The following is a 13,742-nucleotide window of genomic DNA, read 5'->3' on the forward strand; positions in this document are numbered from 1 at the left end:
TACAAACCTTAGAAGATTATACACACTCCTCCTCCTCCTAAAAATTACTGAGATACTGGAAAAATTAGAGATATCACAGGTTAAAACTGATTGCCTTTTTCATATTTTAGATTACCTTAGAGAAAACTCTTTCTTAAAATATTATCTCTGCAGTTACGATGTTACATGCACACCACCACCCTCTGAGGCCAAATCATGCTACAATGTGCATAATTCAGAGGAGGCGATGTGGGAAAGGCCAGTATGGCTTTGTCTGTGGTCTTACTTTGAGATGACAAAGCTTGAGTGTCAGTGTTCTCACAGGTGTGTCCGTTTTAAGGACATCTGAAATCTGAAAACCGCTCTCCCCTCTTACTTTGGAGAAGGAAGAAGGGCAGGGTGCACATACCAATGGCGGGCCCTCCTTGCTTCTTCTCTTCCAAGATGGCAGCCAGGTCTTTGTGCATGGATTTCTGATGCTGACTGGCCGGCGGCTGCTCCAGCTCCGGACTTTTCACTTTTAAAAGTTGATTCGCCTTCTTAATCTTCTGACTGTACTGCCGAGCCATCATAAACACCCTGCTTTTTGTCTTATCTGTGGCCTCCATTCCCAGGTCAGGGTTTTCTGAGTCTGTTTGAGACAGGCCACTGTTGGCCAAGTCGTAGGGATTGTCCATCAGGGGCATTTCACTAGCCAGAGAAAGCCGGTTAAGGCTCATAAAGGAGCCTTCTTTAGAAATCAGGTCTTCCTCAAAGGGACAGTTGGCGCGGCTGGCTCTGCCAGCCCTGCTCTTCACAGGCGTGAGGAGAGCCTGGCTCTCAGGCAGGGACAGGGTGGACACAGAGCGCCCCACGTCCCGGCTCAGCTCAGGGGTGCTCTCTGCGTGCAGCCTGTCTGGCACATCATCCTTGCTCACAGGAAACGCTGCCAGGAGACGGTCTCTGGCCTTGTCTTCATTTTTCTTGATGTAATTTTCCAGGTCATTCCAGATTTCATCTACTTCTTCGGACAGTTTATCAGATACAGGCTTATCAGGCATAGACAGGTTACAGCTGGGAGAGTCATACAGCAAACTCAGATAATCATGATCGGGGGTGGCCTGGTGGTAAGGGGCTTCGTCCTCACTGAACTGGAGGCTGTCTTGGGAAACAAACGGCCTCAGGCTGTCACAGCACACGAAGTCGGCCTCCAGACCCAAAAAGGTGCTCCGCTTTGCACGCTTTAGGCTGCTGCACTTAAAACCCAGCGATGGAGGATCTGGGAGCCCTATGGTGTCATAGATGTTCTCCTCAACCGCTTGGAGTTCATGCGTGCTTTGGCTGGATGCCTCTCCACCTGAGAGGGCGCCATCTTTTTGTGCGTAAAGAGAGCCCTTACTGTGGCCAGCTTGCCTCTTTGTGAAGGCTAACTCTGGGGTGCTCTTGGGGCGAACGGAGTCCCTGGCTGATTTAGAGGGAGTGGATTCAGCTTCTTCCCGCTTAGCAACCATTAGCTTTAAGTCCTCATAACTGATGTTATCATAGACATGGTCTATGTCATCAATAGTCAACTCTATGGATGACCCAAAGGGAGTCATCTCCTCCTGCCCTTCTGTTTTGGGGCCGTTCTGAAGTTCCCTAGTTCTGTCACTAGTTCCTATTTCAGGAGGGCACGTGTTGCTCTCCCCAGCACTGCTGGCCCGCCTGACAATCCTGTGACCAGAGCTGGGGGTCTCTGTGGACTCCATCTGTCCCATATGCCAGCTGCAAGGGCGACTAGAAGTGTTATCTTCACATAGTCTGGTAGAGTTCAGATCTGAGGAGGAAAATGACGGCACGAACATCTGATAATCATCTTCGTCATCCTCATTCTCCTGCGGGGACCGTCGGCTGGGAAACAAGGCTTGCCTGATCTGGTGATCAGTCCAGATGTTTCTGAGAGCTCCACCCGCTCGAAGCACGCTGATCATGGAAGAACTGCTAGGCTGACTATTTCTCTGCGCAGGAGACGGCCTTGCTGAAGTCAGCTGGGGAGATCCTTCCTCTCTAGAAACCTGAGGAAGATGGAAACATATCAACTGAATCACAGCACCATGGAGAAGACACATAACTCAGGAATTTCTCCTGTGTTTACACACTGCCTCCCCCACTAGGCTTTAATATTCTTTTATTTTTTCCTGACATGGGGTCTTGCTGTGTTACCCAGGCTGATCTCAAACTCCTGGGCTCAAGCAATCCTCCCACCTCAGCCTCCCAAGTAGCTGGCACTACAGGTGGGAGCCACCACACCTGGCCGAGTGTTTAACTGACTTGAAAAGCACTTCAGATATTTTCAAAAAGGGAAGGACAGGAACTAATATATACTTAGCAACTAGGCTGGGCAATGTGCAGACATTCTCCAAACTTAATATTCACAATAATTTTATGAATTAGGTATGATCGTACCAATTTCATAGTAAGGAAATCTAGGTTCCTGAAGTTTCAGTAACTTGTTCTATCTAGTCAGTAGTAAGACTAGTGCTAGAACCCAGGTCTAACCCCAAACCCCTTGCCCCAAAGCATGATATAAGCTAAATACAGAAAATTGTTAGATTCTTCAAATAAGTCTGGTATACACTTGGCAAATACTTATTGCATAAATCAATATATATAGAAGTTAAGGGCTATGCTATATGTTCTATTTGAGACTTTCTAAAGAGGTTTAGAGCCAGTGCTCTTCTCCCAGGGGTTTTATCATGATTTCTGGTATACCAAAAGCCCCTTTTGCTGATCCGACCACACACTCCAAGGATTTGTCTTAAATCTGCAGACCCACCACGAACATGGCCAGCATTACCTTGGTTTGTAGATTCTAAGCAAAGAGTTTTTATTGTAGAAATGTAATTTAATCCTCTGCTCATTTAATGACATTTTTACTTATTTCAAAATACATTTAATTAACATTTAGTTGCCTATAAGGACGTAAAATAGGAACAATATTAATAATTTTTTAATTTTTATTTTTTTGAGACAGAATCTCGCTCTGTCGCCCAGGCTGAAGTGCAGCCTGGGTCCCTTGACATGATCTTGGCTCACTGCAACCGCTGCCTCCTGGGTTCAAGCAATTCTCGTGCTTCAGCTTCTGGAGTAGCTGGGATTATAGGTGCCCACCACCATGCCTGACTAATTTTTGTATTTTTAATAGAGACAGGGTTTTGCTGTGTTGGCCAGGCTGGTCTTAGACAAACTCCTGGCCTCAAGAGATCCGCCCACCTTGGCCTCCCAAAGTGCTAAGATTATAGGCCTGAGCCACTGCACTGGGCCAAATTAGTGATTTCTAATCAAAGAAAACAATGAGGTCTTTTATAACTTGGAACCCTTCTGGATGGAGCTCAGTGGTGCAGACAGGAACAGATTACCCTCTGATGCTATTCTGCAGATAGGATTAACTTCAAAGGCTTGAAAGAGTTAAGACCTAATTAGTACCAGGGACATATATTCTAATAAAATACTATAGTAACCTATTGGAAATGTCAAATAAGCAAGAACTTTTCATCACATGTCAATGAAAATGGGATATATGTTAATTGGAATATCTATTAGAGAGGGAAGAGAGGAGTAGAGAGACAATAATAGAATTTCATCCTAAATGTTATTTTTCTATTAAAACTTAAGCAATTCAATTAGTCATTTATTTCTTTTCACACATACATACACACACAATATTTATACCTAGTATTTGTTCATATATATGTTTTTCACATTCTTTAATACATCTTTCTCTTCACCTTACTCAGACTGCACTGGTATGATGTTATAAAAATATAGGAACCCAGTAATTACTTTTTGTAAAGTAAAACAAGGTTAATATTAACTAGTTAAATTATGACAAAACACTTTTAAAGTGTAATAAAATTATTTTGTGTTTCTCACAACAGCCAAAAGTGATCCTTCCTAAGATCATCCATCCCAGAAAATTCCCATAGGTTTTAGAAAATTAGGAAACCTGAATTGTTAATATTAAAGTATTTTTTTAAGGTAATTACACTTGAAATTAAAATAGCAGTTTTGGCTGGGCACAGTGGCTCACACCTGTAATCCCAGCACTTTGGAAGGCTGAAGCAGGCGAATCACCTGAGGTCGGGAGTTCGAGACCAGCCTGACCAACATGGAGAAACCCGTCTCTACTATAAATACAAAATTAGCCGGGCATGGTGATGCATGCCTGTAATCCCAGCTACTTGGGAGGCTGGGGCAGGAGAATCACTTGAACCCGGGAGGCAGAGGTTGCAGTGAGTCAAGATTGTGCCACTGGACTCCAGCCTGGGCAACAAGAGCGAAACTCTATCTCAAAAAAAAAAAAAAAAAAAAAAAGAAAGCAGTTTTTTTGGAAGCTGTAAATTTACATCAAATTAATCATTAAGAAAACTGAAGATGCTCTTAAATTAAGAAGTAATCATCTGGGCACGGTGGCTCATGTCTGTAATCCCAGCACTTTGGGAGGCCAAGGCAGGCAGATCACTTCAGCCCAGAAGCTAGAGACCAGCCTGGGCAACAAGGTGAGACACGCTGTTTCTACAAAAAATATTTAATAAAGAAAGAAGAAAGAAAAGAAAGAAAAAGGAAAGAAAGGCAAGAAAGGAAAGGAAAGGAAGGAAGGAAAAGAAAGAGAGAAAGAGAAAGAGAGAGAGAGAAAGAAAGAAAGAAAAGAAGGGAAGGGAAGGGAAGGGAAGGGAGGGGAGCGGAGGGGAGGGGAGGGGAGGGGATCAGCCTGGACACGGTGATGCACACCTGTAATCCCAGCACTTTGGGAGGTGAAGGTGGGAGGATCACTTGAGTCAAGGAGTTTAAGACCACCCTGGACAACATAGTCAGACCTTGTCTCTACAAAAAATGAAAGAGTTAGCCGGGCGTGGTGGCGCATGACTGTAGTCCAGTTACTTGGGAGGCTGAGGTGGGAGGATTCCTGAGCCTGGGAGGTTGAGGCTACAGTGAGCTGAGATCGTGCCACTGCATTCCAGCCTGGGTGACAGAGCAAGACCTTGCCTCAAAATAAATAAATAAATGTTTAAAAAAATAGGAAAGAATCAGCATATGGTTGGTCACAATATTGAAAGTCATGGTAAAAACTGCAATTACTTTTGCACCAACCTAATAATTTCGATATGTCAGTTTTGCCACAGCCTGAATGAACTTTTTTCCTGTCCTTCCACATTCTCAGCATTTGAGCTATTTAACAATGATATTAGCTATCATGTTTTCATTTTTTGAGACAGAGTCTCACCCTGTCGCCCAGGCTAAAGTACAGTGGCACAATCTCGGCTTACTACAACCTCCGCCTCCCGGGTTCATGTGATTCTCCTGCCGCAGCCTCCCAAGTAGCTGGGACTACAGGTGCATGCCGCCATGCCCGGCTAATTTTTTGTATTTTAGTGGAGAAGGGGTTTCACTGTGTTGGCCAGGCTGATCGTGAACTCCCAAGCTTAGGCAATCCGCCCGCCACGACCTCTCAAAGTGCTGGGATTACAGGTGTGAGCCACCACGCCCATGCTTTTTTGCTCTTGTTGCCCAGGCTGGAGTGTAATGGCATGATTTCAGCTCACTGTAACTTCCACCTCCTAGGTTCAAGCAATTCTCCTGCCTCAGCCTCCTGAGTGGCTGCGGATTACAGGCGCCCATCACCACACCTGGCTGATTTTTTTGTATTTTTAGTAGAGACAGGGTTTCACCATGTTGGCCAGGCTGGTCTCGAACTCCTGACCTCAGGTGATCCAACCACCCCAGCCTCTCAAAGTTCTGGGATTACAGGCATGAGCCACCATGCCCGGCTGATATTAGCTATCATTTATAGAACACTTGCTTTGTGCCAAATATTCCATTAATAAGCACTTTTAAGAACATGTTGCATTTAATCTTTGTAACAGTTCTGTAAATTAGGAAACTAAGTCCTGGTAAGGTTAAGCAATTTGCCTGTAGTTACACAGTTTATAAATGGCAGAAATGGATTTGAATCCATGTCTTAATCCACAGCTTACACATGAGCTTAACCACCTCACACACACATGTACACAGCCTCAAAATATATATTCTGGGAGAAATATTAAGCTATTATTAAGGAATAGTTCCTGTTATAAACTACTTATTAATTTATTTATGAGACAGAATCTCACTCTGTTGACCAGGCTGGAGTGCAGTGGCACTATCTCAGCTCACTGCAACTTCTGCTTCCTGGCTGAAGTGATTCTCCAGCCTCAGCTTCCCAAGTTGCTGGGACCACAGGCACAAGCCACCACACCCAGCTCATTTTTGTACTTTTTTTTGGAGAGAGGGGGTTTTACCATGTTGCCCAGGCTGATCTTGAGTTCCTGAGCTCAAAGTGATCTGCCAACCTTGGCCTCCCAAAGTGCTAGGATTACAGGTATGAGCCACCACACCTGGCTGTTATAAATTCTTTAATCATCAGTAAATCTGCTCTCCTTGAATTTAATATACCTTCGGCACATTACTATTAGGAGATGGAATTTTATCACAAAAAAAGCATGGATGTTTTCTTTCTTGCCTTTTGATTTTATAAGGTTTGGTTATGCCCATATGGACCCGGCTTGAGCATTGCTGTAGAAAGTTTTCAAGCAGCTCCTGAGATTGAATCTCTAGAACTCTCTGATGGGGAGATTCCTTCTTTTAGCACTGAGAGGGGCATGGCTCCACAATGCTACTATGGCTGCTTTGAAGAGCAGGGAGCCTTCTGCAGTGACCCCACTTACGAAATCAAAACCTTATGCCATATTTCAGGACAATGAACCAATTAATATTAATAAGTTTCACACGTTTCCAAACAAAAGCATGTACTACCTGAAAAAAAAATGCACACGCCTCAGCCATGACAATCACTTAAAGGCAAGACTGTGTTCAGCCGGGCGCAGTGGCTCATGCCTGTAATCCCAGCACTTTGGGAGGCCGAGACGGGTGGATCACCTGTGGTCTGGAGTTCCAGACTGGCATTGCCAACTTGGTGAAACCCCCGTCTCTACTAAAAATACAAAAATCAGCTGGGCATAGTGGCGGGTGCCTGTAGTCCAAGCTACTAGGCTACTTGGGAGGCTGAGGCAGGAGAATTGCTTGTACCTGGGAGGGAGAGGTTGCAGTGAGCCGAGATTGCACCACTGCACTCCAGCCTGGGCAACAGAGCGAGACCAAGTCTCAAAAGAAAAAAAAAAAAAGACTACGTTGATTTTTAGACATTTTCTTGGTTTTAATGGAAAGATACAACGTTTATCGACAAGGTCGCTTTGGTTCTGTGCTAAGCCATGGTAGAAATGAGATTGTAGGGAGAGGTTTTCATAGCCATATTCTTCTAGATACAGAACATTAAACGAGGAGCCATGATCAGTTCTCTAAGAATTGTTAATTAAGCCAACTGATCAGTAGCCACACTGGACAAACCACTCAAGTCAGGAGAAAGTACCTATTCTTCATAGGTAATACAGTTGGATATAATATCTTCCAATACAGTATGCCATTCTTATTCTCCCTCTCCTAAGCTTTTGTCAGGGGAAGAAAAACCAAAACTTGATATGACAAAGTCTCATTCAATCATACGTCATCACCACTTATGTCAGCAGCAGAACCATATTCTTAGAAGGGGGCCCCTCGCCCTTGTGAATGAAGGCTCACGTGTGGAGGAGGGAGTTAGATCTAGGAGGTAGGGGCATTGGTCTTACACCAGTGGAGGTAAAGGACAATGTGAGGTGGCTCACGTGAGCACCAGGCAGGTATTACACCCTGAGGTAAGGTTACAGCCTCTGAGGTGTGATATGGGGCAGAGGATGAATAAATAATCACCATGGTTCTCAGATGTGGGCTGGGGAAAGGGAAGAAGTTGATAAGGATGAGTCTTTGCTTAAATCAAATGTAAATAATTCAAAATGTAAAATACCAAATTTCCAATATGTAAAATAACTGTTGACACTTGGAATACGGGCTGGGGATGAGAGAGATGGGGAAGTGGCACCTATGAGGGGTGCCTGAAGTGAACATTCCAAGTAAGAAATGAGATAGAGCTTACCTTTTGGATGTCTTGTGCTGTTTCTGAAAAATAAAAGTTTTTTTTCAAGTTTGAGAATGAAAATGTACCTCCTATATAAGTAAGCACTAACATTTTATAGAATTTAGAAACTTATTACTAGTAATTGAAGCCCAAGTGACTTCTGGGCCCTATAGATCTAATTTTCAGAAAATCCCTGTCAGCTCTCCCAGCTGCATACCCCACACTACATCAAACAACCTTACATGCATCTGAGCGCTAGGTGTCTTCCTCAATCCCTGACAGCCATTAACTAATTCATGTTCAAGATATTTCAAAAGCTTCCAAACAAAAATGTGTTGTTTCCTGAAAAGAAAAAAAAAATTGCACACGCCCCGTGCCATGACAATTATGTAAAGATGATATTGTTTCTGTTGATTTTTTGACATTTTATTGGTTTTAACTAAAAGATGCAGCCTTCTTGCAAAGAAGGGGTGTTGCCAGTGGAATTGTGGGGAGAGATTTACATAGCCACATCCTTACAGAAGACACCCTTAGAGCTAGCCTAATTATGGGTATCTCCTCTTTAAAGATGATTACAGAAGCATACGAAGTCCTTCCCTCTCCACAGATCCCATCCTCCGAGGAAACAACAGTTAACAGCTGAATGTTTATCTTTCCAGCTCCTGCACTACCCCTACCCCACCACAATAATTGTTTCGCTTTTATTTTTTACTTTTTTTGAGATAGAGTCTCACTCTGTCGTCCAGGCTGGAGTGCAGTGACACAGTCTCAGCTCACTGCAGCCTCTGCCTCCTGGGTTCAAGCAATTCTTGTGTCTCAGCCTCCCCAGTAGCTGGGATTACAGGCATAAGCCACCACGCCTGGCTAATTTTTGTATTTTTAGTAAAGATGGGAGCTTGCCATGTTGGCCAGATTGGTCTCGAACTCCTGACCTCAGGTGATCCACCCTCCTCGGCCTCCCAAAGTGTTGGCATTACAGGCATGAGCCACCATGCCCTGCCTGTTTCACTTTTAAAATAAGGATTCAGTATGCAACTTTGTATATTCTGCAAAATGTATGTGGACACTCTTGTGAATAGGTAGAGATCTGCTTTATTTTTGACAGCTGTAGAATATTCCATTGTGTGTATGGACGTATTACAATTTCTTTAAGTATATTTCCAACTGCCTGGGCATTTTTATAGAGTGTCATGTTACAAATACTGCAAAAAACAAACTCGCACATAAATCTGTCTACATGTGGGTAAGTACATCTGTGCAAGTGAAACTGTTGGGTTAAGGGCAAACGTACATTTTAAATTCAAACGACTATTACCAAATTTTGCCCCGAAGCATTGCAAAAACTTACACTCCCACCAACAGTTTTGGAGTGACTATTTTTCTACATGTTTTGGCCAAGTTCATAGATTTTCCCTTCTATTTATTTCATTTAAATGTATGGATTTTCTGATTATGAATATGGATGGCCATTTAAAAATTTTATTGCCAGTTTGTGTGTTTTTCTGAAACTGCCTAATTATATTCTTCTTCTTTTTTTTTTTTTTTTGAGTCCTTTGGGCTGGGCGTGGTGGCTCATGCCTGTAATCCCAGCACTTTGGGAGGCCAAGGCGGGTGGATCACCTGAGGTTGGGAGTTCGAGACCAGCCTGACCAACATGGAGAAACCCCATCTCTACTAAAAACACGAAATTAGCCAGGCGTGGTGGCACATGCTTGTAATCCCAGCTACTCGGGAGGCTGAGGCAGGAGAATCACTTGAACCCAGGTGGCAGAGGTTGAGGTGAGCCGAGATCACGCTATTGCACTCTAGCCTGGGCAACAAGAGCAAAACTCTGTCTCAAAAAATAAAAAAATAAAAAATAAATAAGAGTCCTCTGTCTTTTCTTTTTGATGTATGGAGTTTCTTTATATAATAGGAATATTAATCTTTTTAGGCCTGTCAAATATATTACAAGTATTTTATGTCATTTGACTGTATATTTTATTTTAAATTTTATTATTATTATTTTTTGTGACACAGTCTCACTCTGTTGCCCAGGCTGGAGTGCAATGGCGTGATCTTGGCTCACTGCAACCTCTGCTTCCCAGGTTCAGGCGATTCTCCTGCCTCAGCCTCCCAAGTAGCTGGGATTACAGGCACGAGCCACTAGGACTGGCTAATTTTTGTATGTTTAGTAGAGACGGGGTTTCACCATGTTGGCCAGGCTAGTCTCGAAGTCCTGGCCTCAACAGAGCCGCCCGCCTTGGCCTCCCAAAGTGCTGGGATTACAGGCGTGAGCTACTGTGCCTGGCTTTGACTATATATTTTATAATGGGACACTTTTATTTACAGAAGTTAATCTTTTTATAATCAAATCAAATCTGTCAATCTGTAATTTATCTGGTATTTATTTATTTTTGTGTGGCTTGATTTAGTAAATATCAACAAGAATGAAACAGGAAAATATATTTTGCGACTTACCACTGGTCTTCAAAACTTTATGTGATCGTGAGGAAGGTTCTGGGAGACAAAACAAAGCCAGCATCATTGGCAAAACCAAATCAAACCTTTTTCTTTATTCTTTATAAAAGGATTATGAGCCTATTGACAGATCGACAGAGCCCTATAACTTTTGTATCAAATTTAACAAAATTCCCATTGCTCAGAGATACACAGGAGCAAGACACTCACTCTGCTAAAATGCTAGAATAAATGTTATGCTGTGTTATCAGGAGTCACCCAATAGAAAAGCAAAATCTGACTTTTTCAATCCTGTCTTTAGCAGAGCAGCTTCCTCAGCTTTCACTAACCTACAAGCTGATGATGTTCAATTGTACATTCTTTTTTTTTTTTTTTTGAGACTGAGATTCACTCGTCTCCCAGGCTGGAGTGCAATGGTGCGGTCTTGGCTCCCTGCAACCTCTGCTTCCCGGGTTCAAGTAATTCTCCTGCCTCAGCCTCCCGAGTAGCTGGGATTACAGGTGTCTGCCAACATGCCGGGCTAATTTTTGTATTTTTAGTAGAGATAGGGTTTCACCATGTTGGCCAAGCAGGTCTCAAACTCCTGACCTCAGGTGATCCTCCCACCTCAGCCTCCCGAAATGCTGGGATTACAGGCGTGAGCCACCGCGCCCAGCCTTATTTGTATTTTTTGTCTCTCGCACCATGAGCTCCTTGCAAGCAGGAGTCACGTGGATTATTTATCCTTGCATTGCTAGTCCTTAGCAAAGCATAAAGTGGGTAATGAATAAAGACTGCTTCAAATAAAACCCCAAACCTGTCTGAACTAAGACAATAGTTCATGGAGTCTGGTGCAGCAAATATGAATTAAAATTTTAGCACTTTGGATAATCTTTTGTGTGTGTCACTCATAGGATGTGATTTTTCATTAGCAACAGCAAATACAGTTTAAGTATCTGCATGTCAGTGGTAAGATGTACAAAGCAAAATTAGTTGACTGGCATGCTTGATAGTCACTGGGAAACATTAAGTAGAAAAGAGTTTTTTTTTTTTTGAGACAGAGTCTCACTCTGCTGCCCATGCTGGAGTGCAGGAGTGCAGTGGCACGATCTTGGCTCACTGCAATCTCCGTCTCCTGGGTTCAAGTGATTCTCCTGCCTCAGCCTCCCAAGTAGCTAGGATTACAGGCGCCTACCACCAAGCCTGCCTAATTTTTATATTTTTACTAGAGATGTGGTTTCTCCATGTTGGCCAGGCTGGTTTCGAACTCCTGACCTCAGGTGACCGACCTGCCTTGGCCTGCCAAAGTGCTGGGATTACAGAGAAAAGAGTTATAGATCAAAAGCTTGTGAGTCCCATCTTAAGGCAGCTGCAAATGTATTCAGACCGGCAGTGAGCTGAGAAACCAGACAGAACATGCCCTTTTGTCAGATTCAATGGGACTTTCATTGCCAGTCCCCCATTAGAATTAAATTTTTATGACAACATCCTATTTACCAGATTTTCTTCTCAGCCGATATGGAGCAGAACCTTCTTTAGAGCCATACAGTGCTTTTGTCTCTCCCTCAGGACTGTAACAGAAGCCTGGATGATCTGTAAAGATAACCACGTGCATCAGTGGGACTGTGGTGTCAGGGGCTTCTCAGAAAATGGTTATCACTCGTGTAAATTTATGTGGATTTATCACTATCATTATTATTATTATTATTGAGACAGAGTCTTGCTCTGTCGCCCATGCTGAAGTGCGGTGGCATGATCTCGGCTCACTGCTCACCTCCACCTCCCAAGTTCAAGCGATTCTCCTGCCTCAGCCTCCCGAGAAGCTGAGACTACAGGCGTGTGCCACCATGCCTGACTCATTTTTGTAGTTTTAGTAGAGACGGGGTTTCACCATGTTGGCCAGGCTGGTCTTGAACTCCTGATCTCAGGTTATCCACCCGCCTTGGTCTCCCAAAGTGCTGGGATTACAGGTGTGAGCCACCATGCCCGGCCTATATGGATTTATTTTTTTTCATCTGACATGGATATGATCCTCCCCCCCATAATTGCTGCTGTATATGTATCTCAGGGCTTTCTGTTTACATTGGGAAGTGTAGGAGTCTGTTAGCTGGGATGACAGGCGTGAGCCACCACACCCGGCCAAAAAAAAAAAAAAAAAAAATCTGAAGGCAATTTCTGCGGGCTGAAATGTTGAGGTCTAAGGAATACAGCCTAGCACTCTGCTGGGGAGCTCTGGGCATCATTTCTTGGGTCTGTTGGATGCGAGATGGGAGCCTCAGCTGCAGCGATGGTGGGAATGCACCTGTTTCCACTTTGCTGCTGCTGCTTTTCCCCCTGGAGAGTTAACAAGTGCCAGGCTGGAGGGAAGGGAATCAACGTTGGCACTTGATTCCTCAAAGTAAGGTCTTATGAAAGGGTTAAGTAAAAGTAGAAGTGTTTTCAGTACAAGTTTCCAGCAGACCTGACTGCATTTAAAGCCATTGTTTTCTTTTTATTCTATTTAATCTGAAAAATAACAAAGATGTGATAAATGCTGTTGAATAAGGTCTTATTTAATAGGAAGGACCTGTAATATTTATTTTCTTCTGCTTTTGTAAGCCTAGAAATACTCACATATGTGGGGTGGTTGTGATTTTAGAATTTTCTGCTGCATCAGGAAAATTAATACTACGAAGCGACTGCGTAGGGATGAAGTGAGAAATGCATTGTGAAACTCTGGCTTTTGGTGGTGGTAGAGGTTGGGGCGGGGGTGGGGGTAGAGTTGAACCTGGAGACATAACTGACATTGTTAGTTGGTGCAGAAACCCAGACAGTGGCCAGCCATCAAGGGACTCAGATAAACCTGGGAGAACCAACGTAGAAACAAGCCAATGTGCTCAGAAGGGATTATACTGTCTACCCAATTTGTGAAAACAGTGAATAGAGAGATACTATTTTCTAACAATTGACATTTTCATGAACTTTAAGATAGAAAATGTGATAGATACAAACAGGCAATGAAATTTCAAATTGTGTTAAGGAAATAAAACTTACGAATGGCATCCATTTCAAGGATTGCTTGCTTGGCCTGAAAGAGAGAAAGTAAAGCTGTAACTCCAATTGCCTTTTTTTTTCTTTAAACTCCAAATCTCAACACAGATCTTATCCCACCTGAATAAATAGATTTTTAAAAACGTTTAAAAACTCGCTATTTATTTTAAGCATTTACACACAGTTCAGGGAATTCAAGCAGATAAGCGCCCTCAAGTGGGTAACAGCCGCTACACCATCGAGGCACCAGAGCTAAGACTGCACCCCCAATCCTGTGAAAGAGGAGGGA

The 13,742-nt window shown here is 43.3% G+C and overlaps 1 protein-coding gene across 3 annotated transcripts in view; it reads right to left on the reverse strand.

Moving 5' to 3' along the window:
* LOC116463220 (pleckstrin homology domain-containing family G member 1) overlaps positions 1-13,742 on the reverse strand; it is a 247,426-nt gene that overhangs the window by 10,725 nt on the left and 222,959 nt on the right. For all 3 annotated transcript variants that reach the window (XM_032146223.2, XM_032146225.2, XM_032146224.2), the window contains 5 exons: positions 13,457-13,490; positions 11,921-12,016; positions 10,445-10,483; positions 8,003-8,025; positions 389-2,012 (listed from right to left, as the gene is read on the reverse strand). In XM_032146223.2, the coding sequence (XP_032002114.1) occupies positions 389-2,012; positions 8,003-8,025; positions 10,445-10,483; positions 11,921-12,016; positions 13,457-13,490 (1,816 nt within the window). The remainder of the gene's footprint in view (positions 1-388; positions 2,013-8,002; positions 8,026-10,444; positions 10,484-11,920; positions 12,017-13,456; positions 13,491-13,742) is intronic.

Source organism: Hylobates moloch, unplaced genomic scaffold, assembly GCF_009828535.3.
Source record: "Hylobates moloch isolate HMO894 unplaced genomic scaffold, HMol_V3 SCAFFOLD_29, whole genome shotgun sequence".
Taxonomy (NCBI): domain Eukaryota; kingdom Metazoa; phylum Chordata; class Mammalia; order Primates; family Hylobatidae; genus Hylobates; species Hylobates moloch.